The sequence below is a fragment of the Aptenodytes patagonicus genome, chromosome 12 (assembly GCF_965638725.1).
Source record: "Aptenodytes patagonicus chromosome 12, bAptPat1.pri.cur, whole genome shotgun sequence".
In the NCBI taxonomy this organism is placed as follows: domain Eukaryota; kingdom Metazoa; phylum Chordata; class Aves; order Sphenisciformes; family Spheniscidae; genus Aptenodytes; species Aptenodytes patagonicus.
Window position 1 is genome coordinate 2,655,291 of NC_134960.1, and position 15,698 is coordinate 2,670,988.

The 15,698-nt window shown below is 48.1% G+C and overlaps 1 protein-coding gene across 5 annotated transcripts in view; it reads left to right on the plus strand.

The window, feature by feature from the left end:
* The first annotated feature begins 12,850 nt into the window (after positions 1-12,850).
* Positions 12,851-15,698, plus strand: part of RAPGEF6 (Rap guanine nucleotide exchange factor 6) — a 137,572-nt gene continuing 134,724 nt past the window's right edge. For all 5 annotated transcript variants that reach the window (XM_076350463.1, XM_076350466.1, XM_076350464.1 and 2 more), the window contains exons 1-2: positions 12,851-12,918; positions 13,317-13,445. In XM_076350463.1, coding sequence (XP_076206578.1) covers positions 13,377-13,445 — 69 coding nt within the window. In that variant the 5' untranslated portion in view covers positions 12,851-12,918; positions 13,317-13,376. The remainder of the gene's footprint in view (positions 12,919-13,316; positions 13,446-15,698) is intronic.

A 15,698-nucleotide genomic window follows, 5' to 3' on the forward strand; every position in this document is an offset into this window, starting at 1 on the left:
CCTTGCCAGCTGTTTGGGTGCTCAAACACCGCCGAGGGCGAGGAACTGTGACTCCTGGGCAGAGCTGGGAAGCACGGCGGAGCTCCGCTGTCATTCAGCACTGATGAGGCATCCTGGACCAGCCGGCAGGTCCTTACCGCAACATCCCAAAGGAAGTATTTGGGCCGTAGGCTGGTCCCGGATTTCAAAAGCAGCACAGGAGATAAGCAGTTGCCTGTTTCTCGTGACACGGCTGCTCTGCCTGTGCCCCGTCTCCGGCCAGGCCCTGGGCAGGGACAGGAGCCCCAGTCTGGGTGCTGGTGGGGGGTCCTGGGGTGATCCACCCCTCGCTCCCCGAATGCCTTCGTGCTTTCTGTTTGCTGTTGTTTTCCTTAAGGACCTGCAACCCAGCTCCTTGGGGAACAGTTTTTCTGCACCTACGTCTTCTCAGAGATGAAGTTATAGAACAAGAAAAGTCTCCAACTTCTGTTATCCCAGAGTGGGGGTGGCAGGAGGGAAATGTGCTGCCCTGGCTCATCTTTTTCTCGTTACAAAATCAGAACCTTGCCGTGAACAAGAGGGAGCCGCTTCCTCCGATGCAGGTTGCAGCTCACGTGCCCCGGGGAGCCCAGGGCCGGGGGAGCCCCGGCGGTGCCGCAGCCGCCGGAGGTCGGAGCCGTCCCTGGGCCCGCCGGGTTTTAGCCTGTAAAGACATTGTTCCATGCTGGTATCTTTTTGTTTCAAGATTTCATCTATCCTGCGCTTTCTAAACTGCTGAGAGAGAGGAACTTTCTCCCACCACCGTGCCTTTGGCTGCTCTTGCTGTTCAGTTTCTAACCACCGTAACCGGAGCGACTGTTTAATCTGGAACTTGCTTTTCCTTCTTCGTTAACTCCTTAGCGTGAGTTTTTGTGCTGCTGGTGGGTCAGACTCAGCTTTTTTCTTAAGGAAAACCACCAAGGAGGTGCGGGATGCTGCAGTGATGTCCTGTCGTGGCTCTTGGAGCAACTGCGATAAGCGAGAGGGATGCAGGGCTGCTCTCGTCGTTATTTCCGTCTCGAGTAGGATGGGCTGAAGTCGCAGCTCTGGGACACACATATGCGTCACTCGTGGCATCGCTGGGGCCGGGCGGGAGAGCTGAAGGTGGAGTTTGTCCCAGCCTGTTAATGGAAAACAAATGTTTTCCCTGAGTGCCGTGGAAAATGAAACTAGTGTTTCTTATGGAAGAGCGTGTAGTCAGGCTGAGAAAGATGGGTGAGAGCATTTCCTTGAGAACTGAGCACCTTACTTCCGAAAGGCAAATTATTTTAGTTTTCTTGGTTAATAGAATGAATTTCTAGAATGTTTCCACTGATGTCACCAAAAGAAAAGTGGTTTATAAATGGCCCAGAGCCAGCACAGAAAGCAGCGGTGAGAGCGCCCGGAGGCAAAGCCCGAGTCCGTACAGGGGTGATCACGGCAAGTCACTTGGTCGGCTCCCGGCGCTGATATTGGACCGCTGGTGGGACCTCTCCTGAGCGAACATCCTCGTTTAAAGGCTCTGGCGTGGGGGTTGCGAAAGGTCACTACGCTACAAAGGCGTTTGTAAACAGTGACTTTTGGGAAGAGGGCACAAACGGGTTTGTGTGCTTGATTCTCCTGCCAGAGATGCTTTTCACTTTGGAGAACTTCGATGCATTTGAAAAAGACTACATTCAGCAATTCTTCTATAATTACTTCAAAATTACAGCCACGAGCAATTATATTTTTCAATAGCTTATTGAGTGCACTGAATCCTAAGAAATTAACTACCAAATTTTCAAGGAGTAGATTTATTAATAGCAGCTGTAACTAGAAATCTTGTCTAATTTTCATCACTACCGAAAGAGCAGAAAGAATAAGGGCTCCTGTTTCCATGTATTAACAATATGACTGATAAAATTTGCAGGAGACATTCTCGGCGAACAAGATAATTACAGCTGTGTTGCTTGTGCTGCAATAATTAATGATCGTGCGCTTTATTCTCCAAGCTTGTTTTTCTTGTACAGCTCCAACAGTTTAAATAAAGGTCTTGATCTCTGTCATTTCATGTGACATTGTTCTGAAGCTGGTTAGGCTGTAAAAGCCATCAGCCTGGAGGCAAATTTATTTTTCAAAATACGGTTTAAATCTGCGAACCATTTCTTAAATTACAGGTTAGTGAAAAGCAGGCCCTTCCCATGGAAACAGATACAGTTTTTTAAGAACCATAGGCTTGAACTGATTTAGTATTAAAATCAAGGGCCCTGTCCTGGGCTAGCGAGAAGCCCCGCTGCTCCCGGCAACTGCAGCTCTTCACAGCTATGAATTCAGACTCCCATTTTTAGGGGGAAAATAATCCTTAACAAATACAACTTTTCAAATATGTTGTAGTTCACTGTCATATCCTCGTCTGTTTTTTCCCAGGCTTACTTGCTGGGAAGCTGCTGACCCCCTTGGGTCACAGGTTCCTGCGATCCGCAGGTCACCCTTTGGTCTGCAAAAGGATCACCGGCTCGGGCAGCGCTCGGCCAGAGCCCACGTGGGATTTGCCCAGTGCAAGTCATCAGTCTCAGAAATACGGGGTGAATTCCCTCTTTTTCAGAACATGTACAACAGAGGCAGTTTTAGAGGAAATGTCTTCCACCAGCAGTGTCTGTCCTCCGCCTGTCAAAGCATGAGGCTCATTAAGCGTTTCTAATTAATTTGTGATTCGGCTATTTCCTGTTCAGACTGTCAACTAAAGAGGCAGCTGAGCATCATCACTGGAGCATGTGGCGGTCTTGCTATCTCAGCGGGGAAAATACTTCTGCCAAGAGAACTGTAACCCCCTCCTTGCCCGTGGCGTTACCAACAGTTCCATCTGCTGGAGCGCCGTCACCGGTGGGCTGTGCAACAGTCACCACACCTTCACGTTTGTGGGGTCTCTGGCACCCGTCCTCACGTACCATCAGCCAGTGCCAGCTACCGGCCAGATCCCTGGAGTTGCCTGCAGCTGCTGCTGATTCCCCTCCTGGACGCAGGCTTCTGCTGGGCTCTGCTCTCTTACTGCCATTCTTGGTTGCAGGTTCTTCACCATTTGCGTGCACATCCTTCTTTTAGACCACAACTAGAAAAAACTCTGGGGTGGTTCCTGCTACCTTAAGGTCTCCTTAACTGCAAGCCCACAAACTGTTTCCATTTCTCTTGGTACCTTCTTTAAAAAGTGCAGCGCATTTGTAATAACCTCCTGGAGACAGGCTCAATTAGTAGTTCACAAAATAGCAACTGCTACAGCAATTGTTTATATAAAAGAAAACACTTCTACTGCAAAGGCAATTTTGCCTTGGATAAAGACAGCACTGAAACCCAACTGTTTAAATGCAACGCAGGCTTCTATGGAAAGAATCTGTCCACTGGCCAAAGCTCTGAGAAAAATATTAGTCACTAAAACAGTTGGAAAAATTCAGATATTGAGATATCTGCTGGTACCATCCATGGCTTTTAGCATGCTGGTACGGCACTGAGAGTATTCCTAATGGCATCGAGGGGAGCTAGGGCACTTGGAGGGCAGCTTATCTGCGACGTGTCAAAATACAGTGAGCCCCACTCAGCTTTCCAGAAAAGTCAACGTTTGCTGGTTCAAGTTGCGCAGTCGTTTCATATGCAGCTATTAAAAATAATATTTCCTTGACAAGATTGTTGCTGGTGTCATGGTGTTTCTGGAAGTCAGTGTGCTTCCTACAGGCCAGGCAGGTCTCTGCATGAATTTCATTGTGCTCCCCCTTCTAATGGCAATGGCAAACACATTTCCAGACACAGCCCTGCCGATACCCCGGCACGAGCCTCCAGCACCTCTTCAGTATTTCAGACTGGGGAAGGCTTGCATCTCAACTTTCACCTAGGTGAAATGAAATGTCTAAAAATCTAAAGAAATTGCTTCTACCTCAATATCATCACTGTTGTCCTACCTGATAGCTCTTTCCCTGATTTTTAAATTCACAGTATCGTAGTAAGAAACCAAAAAAAAAAAAAGCAGCCCATTCTGCTCTGAGCAAGAGAAATTACTTCCATGTGGGGTAAGTGATTGTAGGTAAGTGATATTTGTGTACTTAGGTGGCATCTGGTTTTATTGGGCGGTGCACTGAGCCGCACGCTCGATAACTTGCATCACCGTATGATTCATAGGATCATCTGACCTTCATCTAGCTGCTGTTCTGCTTTTATTTCCTTCGCTCCCTGCAAGTTACAGTAAAGGAAGTTCTTCCTGCGTTTCATACACAATGCTTCCTTTCAGTCAAGGAAGACCACAAATGGTTGCGCTTTTAGCATTTAAAAACCCAACCAGTACAATCGTCTACTTGAAAAGCACAGGATGGAGTAACGCTTCCCTCTCCCCTCACATTTACCCCCTCACACACACCACACGCACTCCAGGAGTTGCTGTACGTTAGTCACAGCCTCCCCTCCTGGGTGAAATCCCTGCTAAGAGACGCTGCAGACTCCTGGGGTGGGATGACAGGGTTTGCAATGAGGGTCCCTCCCCATTTTGTGTGCCAAAAGAAGTGAGCAGGTCTTCCAGGAGGAGTCTAACTCTACGCGCTGGCTCTTGCTGGTGCTGTACTTTCAGCTCCTGCTCTGCGCCTAGCGAGGCCGTTCCTCCTGGGTCTGCACTCGTGTCCCTCCCCTGCAACTGAGGAAGGACAGCCGATGTCCCTGGATGTCTTGGCTTTTTGATGCATGAAGGTAAAAGAGAGTCCGGTGGTCTCTCAGCAGGAGCATCTCAGCTGTCCACTGCAGCAGAGCTTCTGGGCTGCGGGAAGAGGCCACCACAGGCTCTGGGACACTGCTGTGAATCAATATCCCCTGTCATCACATCTACCATGATACAGAATTACTGTGCGACATTACCAAGCCCAGGGCCTCTAGAAGGAGGGGAGGAAGGGAGGAAAACCACACCGAGTGGAAGAAGAGCCATCTGCAGATCGCAGAATCACAGAATGATAGAATGGTTTGGGTTGGCAAGGACCTTAAACATCATCTAGTTCCAACCCCCCTGCCATGGGCAGGGACACCTTCCACTAGACCAGGTTGCTCAAAGCCCTGTCCAACCTGGCCTTGAACACTTCCAGGGATGGGGCATCCACAACTTCTCTGGGCAACCTGTTCCAGTGCCTCACCACCCTCGTAGTGAAGAATTTCTTCCTTATATCTAATCTAAATCCACCCTCTTTCAGTTTAAAGCCATTACCCCTTGTCCTATCACTACAGGCCCTTGTAAAAAGTCCCTCTCCAGCTTTCTTGTAGGCCCCTTCAGGTACTGGAAGGCTGCTAGAAGGTCTCCCCGGAGCCTTCTCTTCTCCAGGCTGAACAACCCCAACTCTCTCAGCCTGTCTTCATAGGAGAGGTGCTTCAGCCCTCTGGATCACCTTTGTGGCCCTCCTCTGGACCCGCTCCAACAAGTCTGTGTCCTTCTTATGTTGGGGGCCCCAGAGCAGAACACAGTACTCCAGGTGGGGTCTCACAAGAGCAGAGTAGAGGGGAAAAAATCACCTCCCTTGACCTGCTGGTCATGCTTATTTTCATGCAGCCCAGGATATGGTTGGCTTTCTGCAGTCTTTTTAAAGTTAAAAATAGACAGGATTTTGTCTGCAGAAGACAGTTTGTTCTGTTATGCTGCTGACATCATGTGAGCATGCTGTATGCTTCTGCATTTGAAGACTAAAATTGACACGCTGAAAACAGGAACTTTCTGGATATTCTGCACGCCTGAGATTTAATGGTTTCAGCCAGCCGCCAGATATCATCTCATCCGTATGGTTGTGCTTGGGTGGGGGAACTAAACATCTCATTAGCTCTGTAGGGTCATTAAAAGCCGGAGAACAGATCATAAGGAATAATAAGGATGTATGTCATCCGGCGAAGACAGATGATAAAAGCAATCACCTCTGACACCGAGTGCTTCGATGCGAGGGGACCCAATTTACCAGCATGGAGAAGCTGAGCGCTTGCTAACTCACTAATGTCAGCAGGAGCTGTTTATACTCTCTTCACCAGAAAAATCAGGCCGGCAGCATCGAAATGTGACTAAAACCAGAGGATGATACAGGGAATTTTGGCCTACATAACTTTGCAATGAGTTCACCGAGCATTCCTGGCTCCCAGGCCTGAACCGAGTCTACTAAACTGTGCAACATTTCTTCGTAATCAAATTATAGTTAATACACATACAGAGAAACACAGACACACGGACACCTATCTTCCTACAAACATACAAAATACAAGCATACAGCGGAAAGCTGATGTGATGCTGGCTGAATTGCTGCACTGGTCTCAGCTACGATAGCAATGCCGGCGGTTGCAAAGTACCCTGACACTGACACCAGCAGCAAGAAAATGGTAAGAACTGCAAGTCTTCCCCAGCCTTGGTCTTGATTCAAATGCTGTAATAGTTCTCGTAGGATTTCACAAGTAAGTAGCATGTATTTGATTGCATAAAGCGGAGAAATAGCGTGTCAGGCGTTTATTCACAATTTCTTAATCTAATTGATTGCCAGTTAAGAAAAAGTCTAGACTGTTCGCCTGTTATTTGGCAGCAGAGAGGTTGTTTATTATTTTTCCACATGCTCAGAGAATTACTCCATTTACTTAAAAAAGGGGGAGGACTGAAATCCTGTTTACTCTAATCTTTATCATATTTAAACTGGCTCCTCTCTGTAGACCTGCTCTGTTCTTTTACTAGCTCAACATTGTCAGCCAAAGTGTTGTCCACTTACAAATGCCATAGATACACAGAATGGTAATACTGAGTTATGCAAGTGTTTGGCCTTTTGCCTCTGAAAATAACTACTCAGTAGAAAAATACCAATACCATTGCATGTTCTCTCTGGGTTATAACAGGTCATCGTCACAAAATCCCCACTGTTTGTGAAATTTTCTTGCAGCTTATAGTTGTACAGCTAATTTTTGGACCCCCAAAAATTAATGAAAGAGACATTAAATTTTTGGAATAAGATATGCTGAATTGGCTACCGATGCCAGATTACTGGTGGGGAGTTTCCCATGGCAAGAGTGTTCTTTCTTTTGGGGTTTTTTTTGCTGGTTTTTTTTTTTTTAAGTCTTCATCTTTATCTGTGCCCAGCCCCATTCTCTTCCCCACCCTCCCCTTTCTAATGGTTTTTGGCATGAGGTTGCCTACAGACAAATGAAGAAAATCTTTCAGCTAAATTTTTAACCTGATTATAACAACAAAGAAAATGCAAATGGGGTAGTCACTAGACTCCAGATTGCCTCCTGTCAGGGCAGGTTTTTCATCCGCCACCCGCATCTTTAATTTTTACAGGCTAGAGCTTGGACATCTGTATACTGTTGCTGGATACCTCCAATATCTAGACAGGTCCATATGCTCTTTTAGCTTTTGCCAACAAAGTGCTGGGGCTGGAATCAAATATCTGTAGGTTGTGCGTAGTAAGAGTAAAATGGCAGAAGAGAGACAAACCATTTGATAAAAGATCCTGTTTCAGACAGAGCTGTTCCATTGCGGAGTGTGTGTCTGTTTGGGGCAAGAACTTCTGGCTTTAAGCAAACCAGCTGTTTTTATTTTAGATGGTATTTTATAACAGTTTCGAATGTTTTTGTCAGTTCTTATTCTGTTTTATCAGACACTTTTGAGAATGTTGTACACTATACCATGCCTGGGGCAGATTGGATGCTCTGGTGACTTGGCAGGAGTCCTTTCACTCCCGATGCCACTCACTCACATCCAACAGAGCTTGGCAATTCAGCGGGGGGTGGCGGCAGGCGCAGGACGGGCAGACAGCCATTCCTCACTTCAGGTGCACCTTTCGAGTCACTCAGCAGCCGGCAAGGGAGAGGAATGTCCTTCCTGATATGTGGCTTTTCACATTTGGACATGGAGGGGAAATGAGGTAGGTGAGAACATACATGTAAGCATCACGGGACAGCCAGTGCTGCTTCAATATAAACACTGTCCTCACCGGCAACTTTCAGAGAGTCCGTATCAATGCACATCTTTGTCTTCATAGAAACCTTTGTAAATGAATAGCAAATAACCTAATTCGCTGTTTGCTTTAGCAGATTGCTCCTAACTTGGGAACTAGGACTCCAGAAGCGGTCCGGTGCATGACTGGCCGGGCATTACCTGACACGACGGCCAGGGTGCGATGTTCCTAACCCGCTATGCATCCTCAAGCATGAAATATTTGTTATTTCAGAATTTCCACCTGTCCTCCATGAAGCCTTTCCCATGGACATCCCATAAAGTGGCCTCAGTCGAGAGGAGATGTTCCCTTCCGCTGGGAGCTAAGACGTAGGAAATGGTTAATCTCTCCAGCCGGAGCTATGGTTCAGTCTGCTCCGGGGAGCAGCTGGGGCTTGTCATCCCCCTCGCTTTGCATGTTAATACAGTCTTAAAACCTTTCAATCTTAAGGCTCACTGTATTCGCAGTACATTCGCACCAGCACTCAGCACATTAGAGACCATCAAAGATGTGTGACAGGGAACATGAAAAGCGAGGAAAACTGCCGCTGAAGGTAAAGCCTAAGTAGAGAAAGCGTTGTATCCCCGCATTTAAAAGTTGTTAGGCTTCCCATTTGTTTCAGTTTTGTTGATGAAGGCTGAAAAATAAGGGTTTGACTGTCACAATGACCTCTGTAATTACTTTACGTGTACATGGCTTTCTGGTTTTACACTTCAGGAAAAATCTGTACGTGGAAGGAAAGCCATGTCACTCTTGAGTTAAAGAGAACAAAGATAGGGTTTTAGTTTTAAAAATTTTGACACAGCAGAAGGATAAAGATCTCACAATTCTCATGCTTCATTTCTACATTTTACCGTTATCCTTTGCACTAGGAATATGCACAGCGGGGAACTTTGCCTCAGAAGGAGCAAAATTAGTGGTACAATACAAAATGACCATTTCATTCTCGCTTTTGATTTTGCAAAAATAATTTGGTGTTTCACATTTTCTGGGACATAATTTCAGAAATTGAAATTCTGAGCTGCAAAATGCTGTTTTAGACAGGAGATCAATGTTCTTATCTGGGTACCTGATCAGTGTTGTGCCATTAGCAAAAATGTAACTTTCCTGCAAAAGGCGCGCTTGCACGAAATTACGAATTATCCCTTTGCCTCCCCGATTTCACACACTTTTACTGAACCGTCACAAACATGTTCTACTCGGGAAGTTAATCATCAGAATAAGCATATATGGTAAAACAGCCGGAAGAGATTCTTCCCATTGGGGGATCCCAGAACATTTTGTTTTCCTCTAGTCAGGCAGAGAATTGGTTTGTGCGTCTTCCTTGCGGTGTGTTAACCACATACTTAGCTAGTAGTCGTTGCCAATGATGTGAATGAATCTCTGAAGGGGAATTTTTTTCCAAAGCTAAGAAATCAAAAACAATAGCCTAACAGCCGTATCAGAGAACGAGAGGAAGGAAATTGCCAGGCTGTAATAAAACTCACGGGAACAAGAAATATATAGAATACATAAAAATACAAGTAAAAAATATTTTGGTGTACGATGATCGTGCATCTTTCCCGCTGGGAGAGGTGAGGAAGTTGAGTTTTACCCTGAAGAATCTGGGATGTGCACGTGGTGGTGAAAGGCGTGAGATTAAAAGACATCTTTGGGAGTGTCAGCGAACCCGAACAATTGAAGGAACATACCAGGAGGAGGAGATGTACTTCGTAATTTAGCTGATCTTCTCAAATTCACGGATGTTTGAAGCAGAAACATTTAATCTCCTGAGACTGCAACTCATCTGTATAAATAGCAAGACACCTTCAATTCTTATATGTAAGACTACAGATATTGTTATTTTTCAATAAACAAAAAACTACGTGATAAGTAATGATGCTTTATTTGGGCAGAGTGATACAATCCAGACAAAAGGGAAGCAAATTTTCCCCTCCGCACAGACAACAGGCATCCTGCTTGGCCATATCCTTTAATCCCAGCCCTGAAATTACTCACTTGTGAAAGCGTCTTAATTGTGTTTAACTACGTAAGCTTTACCGTGTGGAGACATAGGCTGTAACACCAGTAAGCAGTTAGGAACATGACACTCATCTCCATTGTTCTCCAGATATTTGGGAAAATAAACCTGACAGCTAAAATAGCCCCTGGAATAATTGCAGCTATTAGAGCCATTACCTACCCAAATTCAGGTATTTTTGGAGTGAGGAAAGTCTTGTTTCACGGGTCAGTTGAGCCAAGCAATTAAATTGGAATAGGAGCTTTGGTTCCTATTGAGTACCTCTGTCTACCTTACTGCTCGATGCGTGTCTGTTGGCTGATGTACAGTAAGTAAGATAATTTGTGCACAAAAGAAAAACAAATTCTTACGCTACTAATTTTATCCCCATGTTGAGTGCCCACTTCTGCATTATTTTGGTTGCAGTAATGCTGAACAGCTAGAACAGGTGGTAGAATGCGTTACCTTCTAAAAAAAAATGGGATTAGGATTTAAATTATTACAGATCCATGAGAACTGTCATAGCACAGATTTCAGTTACGCTTTTTAGTCGAGTCTTCCGTGAAGTCTTTTCCAGCCACTTGCACTTGGGGAGTATCGACTAATCTTTTACATGATCTTTAACTATAAACTGAGCTGATAAAGAAAAATTACTTAATTTGCTATTACATCTCTGGTAAAAAAAAACCGTGAAGGAAAAAATAAGAAAAAAAGAATCTCTTAATAAAGCAGGATTCATGCTTCAGTTTTTTTCCACTTGCTTCTCCTCAGTTACTCAGGAGAACTTTTGATCTCCAGCTTTTCAGTTTGGGTTCCTGGCAGGGAATCGCAGAAGATTCCCACACTACTGGAAATAATATTTTATGTACTAAAGCTGAAAAAGGATAACATGTTCTGCCAAGTAACTAGTACAAACTTCTGACCTTTGGAACAATAATAGACATGATTATTTGGAAATGTTAATTTTACCACAGAAGTTCAAAATGAAGTAAAAAAATATAAATTAGTCTTGATAGACTTTACGAGACTGAAACTGCGTCGTTACCTGATTGTCATTTTTGAGAGCATCTTATATTGTCTCTCTAGTGGCTGCAGTGTAATGACTTTGTGACGTTAAGAATAGTTGCTTTTAAGATCCAGGCTATCCATTCCACTGTTGCTGTTTTGCCTGCAATGATACTAGGCACAGCACCAAAAAAGTCTACGGTTGAGGAAATGTCAAATTTCCTCAGATTTTTTCTTTGAAGGAAACACTAGAAATATTATAAAACAACTTGGAATGGCCAATAAAGTCCTTCAGTACAACAAAGACAATTGTGCCTTAAAGGGCAAGTGGTAAAGAGAATGGGAAGGAATAGCTGGAGAAAGGGAAGAAACAAAAACACTCTTGTTTATTAGGAAGGAAAGGGGGGGGGGGGGGGGAAAGGACAAACACAAGTTGTGTGCCTGCATAGCTTTGATCTCATAAATTTACAAAATTGGACCTGGTGTAAGGAAGGAAATCTTCCGAGGCGTGTTTGATACACGGCTGCTTCCCGGTGTCCCCGAGGGGCCGTCGTCGCTGGAAATGCAGCTCTTGGGAGGGCTTGGGAACCTGCCCAGGTCCACTTTGTAAAAACCCCACAAGGCTTCGGAGCCGTGCAACTGCTTTTTATTTAAGGCCGACATCCAAACTCGGTAGACCGGTCTTTTCACCCTCCTGCCGGCCGCCCCTGCCTGTGAGGCCTCGGTGGGCAAAGCCGGGACGGGGTCGCGCGCCTGGGGAATCTCAACAGAGACAGCTCCGGGCCTGAAGCCAAAGGCTTTTAGAAGCTCGAGAATGAAGAAGGTAAATATTCCATGAAGTGTAATTGCGAGGAAAAGGTGGGAGCGCATGCCAAGCACAGGAGTAACAGCGAAGAAACGACATTGCAACGCCCGGCGTCACAAGAAACTCGTCCCTGCCCATGGAACTCTAATTGGAGAGGTACATCCCACTTGATGTCAAAATACAATTAATGCATAAACTGAGTTATTTCGCGTGTAAAGGCGGAACAGAAGGTGTTTTTAGGAGAAACTCGGCGGGTGCCCTGGGGGCGGCGGCCTGTGAGGGCGAGGAGGGCGCCTTGACACCCGGCCCCGGCCGGGCCGCGCTCGAACGGCTACCGGCTCCCACCGACCGCGGGCCCGCGCTAACCGGCAGCCTACGCCCCGGCCTCCCGAGGGGGTGCCCTCCGCCCCGCGGGGACAGGCGGCGGTCCCCGCTGCGAGGGCCGCCCGCCGCGCCGCGCCCGGCCCGGGGACCCCCCGCCCTCCACACGGCCCGCGAGGCGCCCCCCACCCCGGCGCAGCGTCACCAGCGCGCCTGCGCCGAGCCCCTCCCAACCCTCGCGAGCCTTCCCTCCGCGCCGCTCTTTGACCCCGCCCTCTCCCCACCCTACCGCAGGCGGGGGGCGGTGCTCGCCCCAGCCCCGCCCTTCCCGCCGCCCCGCCCCTCGCCCTTCTTGCTGATTCTCTGGGTTAAAGAGCCCGCTCTCGCGCTTTTCTGCCTGGGGGGGGATGTGCGGTGGGTGAGCGGGGCAGGGGGTCGGGACGGCGGCGGTGACTGCTGGTGGCCTGAGGGGAGGAGCGGGCCGGGCTCCGGGCGCAGGGCGAGGCGAAGCAGCCTCTGGCGCCGCGTCGCGAAACTCCTCGCCCGCCCGCGCCGCTTTGTGGGGCTCCGGCGGGCGGAGCCGCTCGGCGCAGGGGCCGAGCGAGCGGGGAGCGGGCGGGCGCAGGGAGTCCCGCTCCGGCCGGTAACTTCCCGCAGCCCGCGCGGACTTCTCCTCACGGCGGGGCCGCGCCGCCGCCTGGGCCCGCGCGATGGGGAGCGGCGCCGGCCGCCGGGGGAACGCGGCGGCGGGAGCCGGCGCCACCTGCCCCGCGCGCCGCTGCTGAGCCGGCAGCCGGAGGCGCCCCGAGCGCCGCGGAGGAGCCGCCCGCCTGGTGAGCCGCCAGCCCGGCAGCGGGCACCGCGCCCGCCCCGGCCCGGGGCCTGCCCTCGCCGCGTCCCCGCCGGCCCCGGTCCCCTCTCCCGCCTCGGCCTTCTCCTCTCCCCTCCCCGCCCGGGCCCGCCGCCCGCCCCGCGGCGGCGTGCGAGGCGGCGCGGCCTCCCCCGGCCCCCGCCGGGCCCCCGGCGCGGGGAAAGTTTCGGGGCGCGTCCCCGCCCCGCCACGGGGCAGCGGCGAGAGGGGCCGTCCGTGGCGGCCGGGCCGGGCCGCGCTCCGCGCCGGGGCCGCGCCGGCGCTGCCGAGCGGGAGGGCGGCGGCGGCGGCGGAGCCCGGGCGGGAGCCTCGGCTGATCGCGTTGTGTTGTTGTGTTTCGTGTTCCCTGCTCGTCTGGAGGCATCGCCCCCCGCCAGCTATTTCTGAGGAGTTACGGACCTGGAGGAGCAGAGTAATAGAATGACCTCTCCTGTGGACCCCAAGATTAAACAGGCTTTGCGAAAGAAACCATCAGAAAGGACTGCGGAGGTAAGGGAACGGCGGCTCCGTGGCCCCGCGGGGTCTTTTTATTTCTCTTTTATTTTTCCTTTGCGTAAATCCGTACTCCGACAGGCTTTCTGCTCGGTGCGTGGTTCGTGGTGTTTGCGTGCCGCACATGACCAGGCTGGCGCTCGCAAACTTCTTCTGTGTTGAGTTTGGTTGTTCACTTATTTCTGTTTTCCGAAGTCGGACCTCTCGAGACCAGCGGTGTTTTAAACGTCCAGTAACACGCTGGGTATAAGACATAAGGTGCTTTATGAGCTACTTCAGGCAAGCTGTAGGAAGAAGAAGAAAGGGTAGATCACTGAAAAGTAAAATTACGCGTGTTCCAGTGATGCAAAACTTCTGGGAAAAGTTAGCGAGCTGAAAGACTTTGCTTACCTGTACAGTGATGCAGATTTAAACAAAACCAAACTAATTATGCTTTGTAGACTTCATAAAGGGATGTTTCTCTAGTGAGTGGGAGTACAGAAATGTGCGAGGCTGGTTAGCTACAATAAAACACATTTTCCAATTAACTGCCTTCTCTGTCCCTTCCCCACAAGCTAGTCTGTAATCAGCCATGTATTTTTGGGTATGGTAATGTCATGGAGCATTAACTTAATAATGAAATATCTTTGATAGCATTTGCATTTCACTAAAAGGCTGATTGGAGTTTGTTTGCTTACCCTAGCCGCCTTCTATTTGTTTCCCTTACTGTGATTTTCTTTTTTTTTTTTTTTTAATGTGCTCAAGAATTGGTGGTATGAAACGATACGCTCTTGAATTTGTCCCTTTGAGACCGGGAAACATCTGTTCTCCCTTGATACTTCATGGAGAGCAGAATGTCCTGCCTGGTCTTCCTTATAAGTTAATTATCAAAAGGCTACGCAGGGAGAACTCTGCAGAGACTGCTTCAGAGTACATCCTAGCAGGACAGAGACCCCAATTCCCCTTCGAGTCAGTCTTGTGAGTGAGTGAAATACACGTGTTCAGTCCCAATGTTTACTCGCCTTGGGATATCTGATACATTCCTCCTTGTGTCTCTGCTCCCTAAATTAATGATGAGGCAGTCTCTCTGTTCTTTCCGTTTTCTTATTTTTATCACTCCCCTCTTGCTTCAGACCTTTCTTTCTTTCTCTTCAGCTGTAGTCTTCAGTCAGGAAAATTCCTTTGCTAGTGTGGTTTGCAGTGTTGGGCAACTGGGTTCATCACAGAAGTGTCATTCATGAGCTAGCATACCGTGCTGGCTCGTCATGGGTTTGACTTTGGGGAACAGGTAATCTGGCCTGGCCCGAAACATCTGCCCATGGCTGCTTCTTGCAATACCGACGTCTCACGGCTGTGTAGGGCTTTTTGTTTTTGTGTGTTTTTTTTTTTTTTTTAAGGCATCCCCAATTTCCCCCCCAGCAATTGTCATGGAATTCTTTAGGATTGTTTTTGGCTAAAACTGCCTTAAAATAAATATTTTGCTTAACCCTGTAGTGTTAAACTGTCAGATACCATGATGTCCAGCTGCACTGGGGCCGTGCTCGTGGGTTCACGTAGATCTGTGTAGATTCTCATTGAGACTGACATCAGGGTTGTGTGCACGTTTGAATTTGCCAAGATATCTCAATTGTGGAAAAAAAAAAATCTAATCTTTGCTAATTTAACTAATAGCACCTCTAAAATGATTAACAAGGGAATTAAGATTATTTTTTTTTTAATCTGGCCCTTTTTTGGCAGGCATTTAGAGACAATGCACAGTGAGACTACTCGTGATTGAAGTTAAACATGCACTTAAAACTTGGCACGATTGGGGCCTCTCTTCTTGTTGCCTGTTGCTGAGTGGATAATTACAGTCAAATCAGTTTTGTTTTCTTGGGGTACTTTTGTTTATATACATTTAGAAACTAACCTGGTTTCAAGAAAAGCACTTCCCTATTTCAGTAGCCCGGTGTATCTGGGAGTCCCCTTTCTGGGTCCATACTACCTGTTCAGACACAAGGCAAAACAAAAATCAAACCTCCCCAGCGCGACCACACTCTGCCAGATTTCCCAAGCATATGCTCTGAGATGTGATGACAGACGGATATGGGGTGATAAGGGAACCGGAGAAAACAATTGCAATATAATTTTTTTTTTTTTTTTTTTTTTAAAAATCGTGCTAAGCATCCTGACTTGTCAACTTTCTTCTATAGGCAGCAAGACTTGGGTCAGGGAAGCCGAAACCTGCTTAGCGCAGCCATTAGGGTCAGAGCCCAGTTCCGGGTGTCCCTG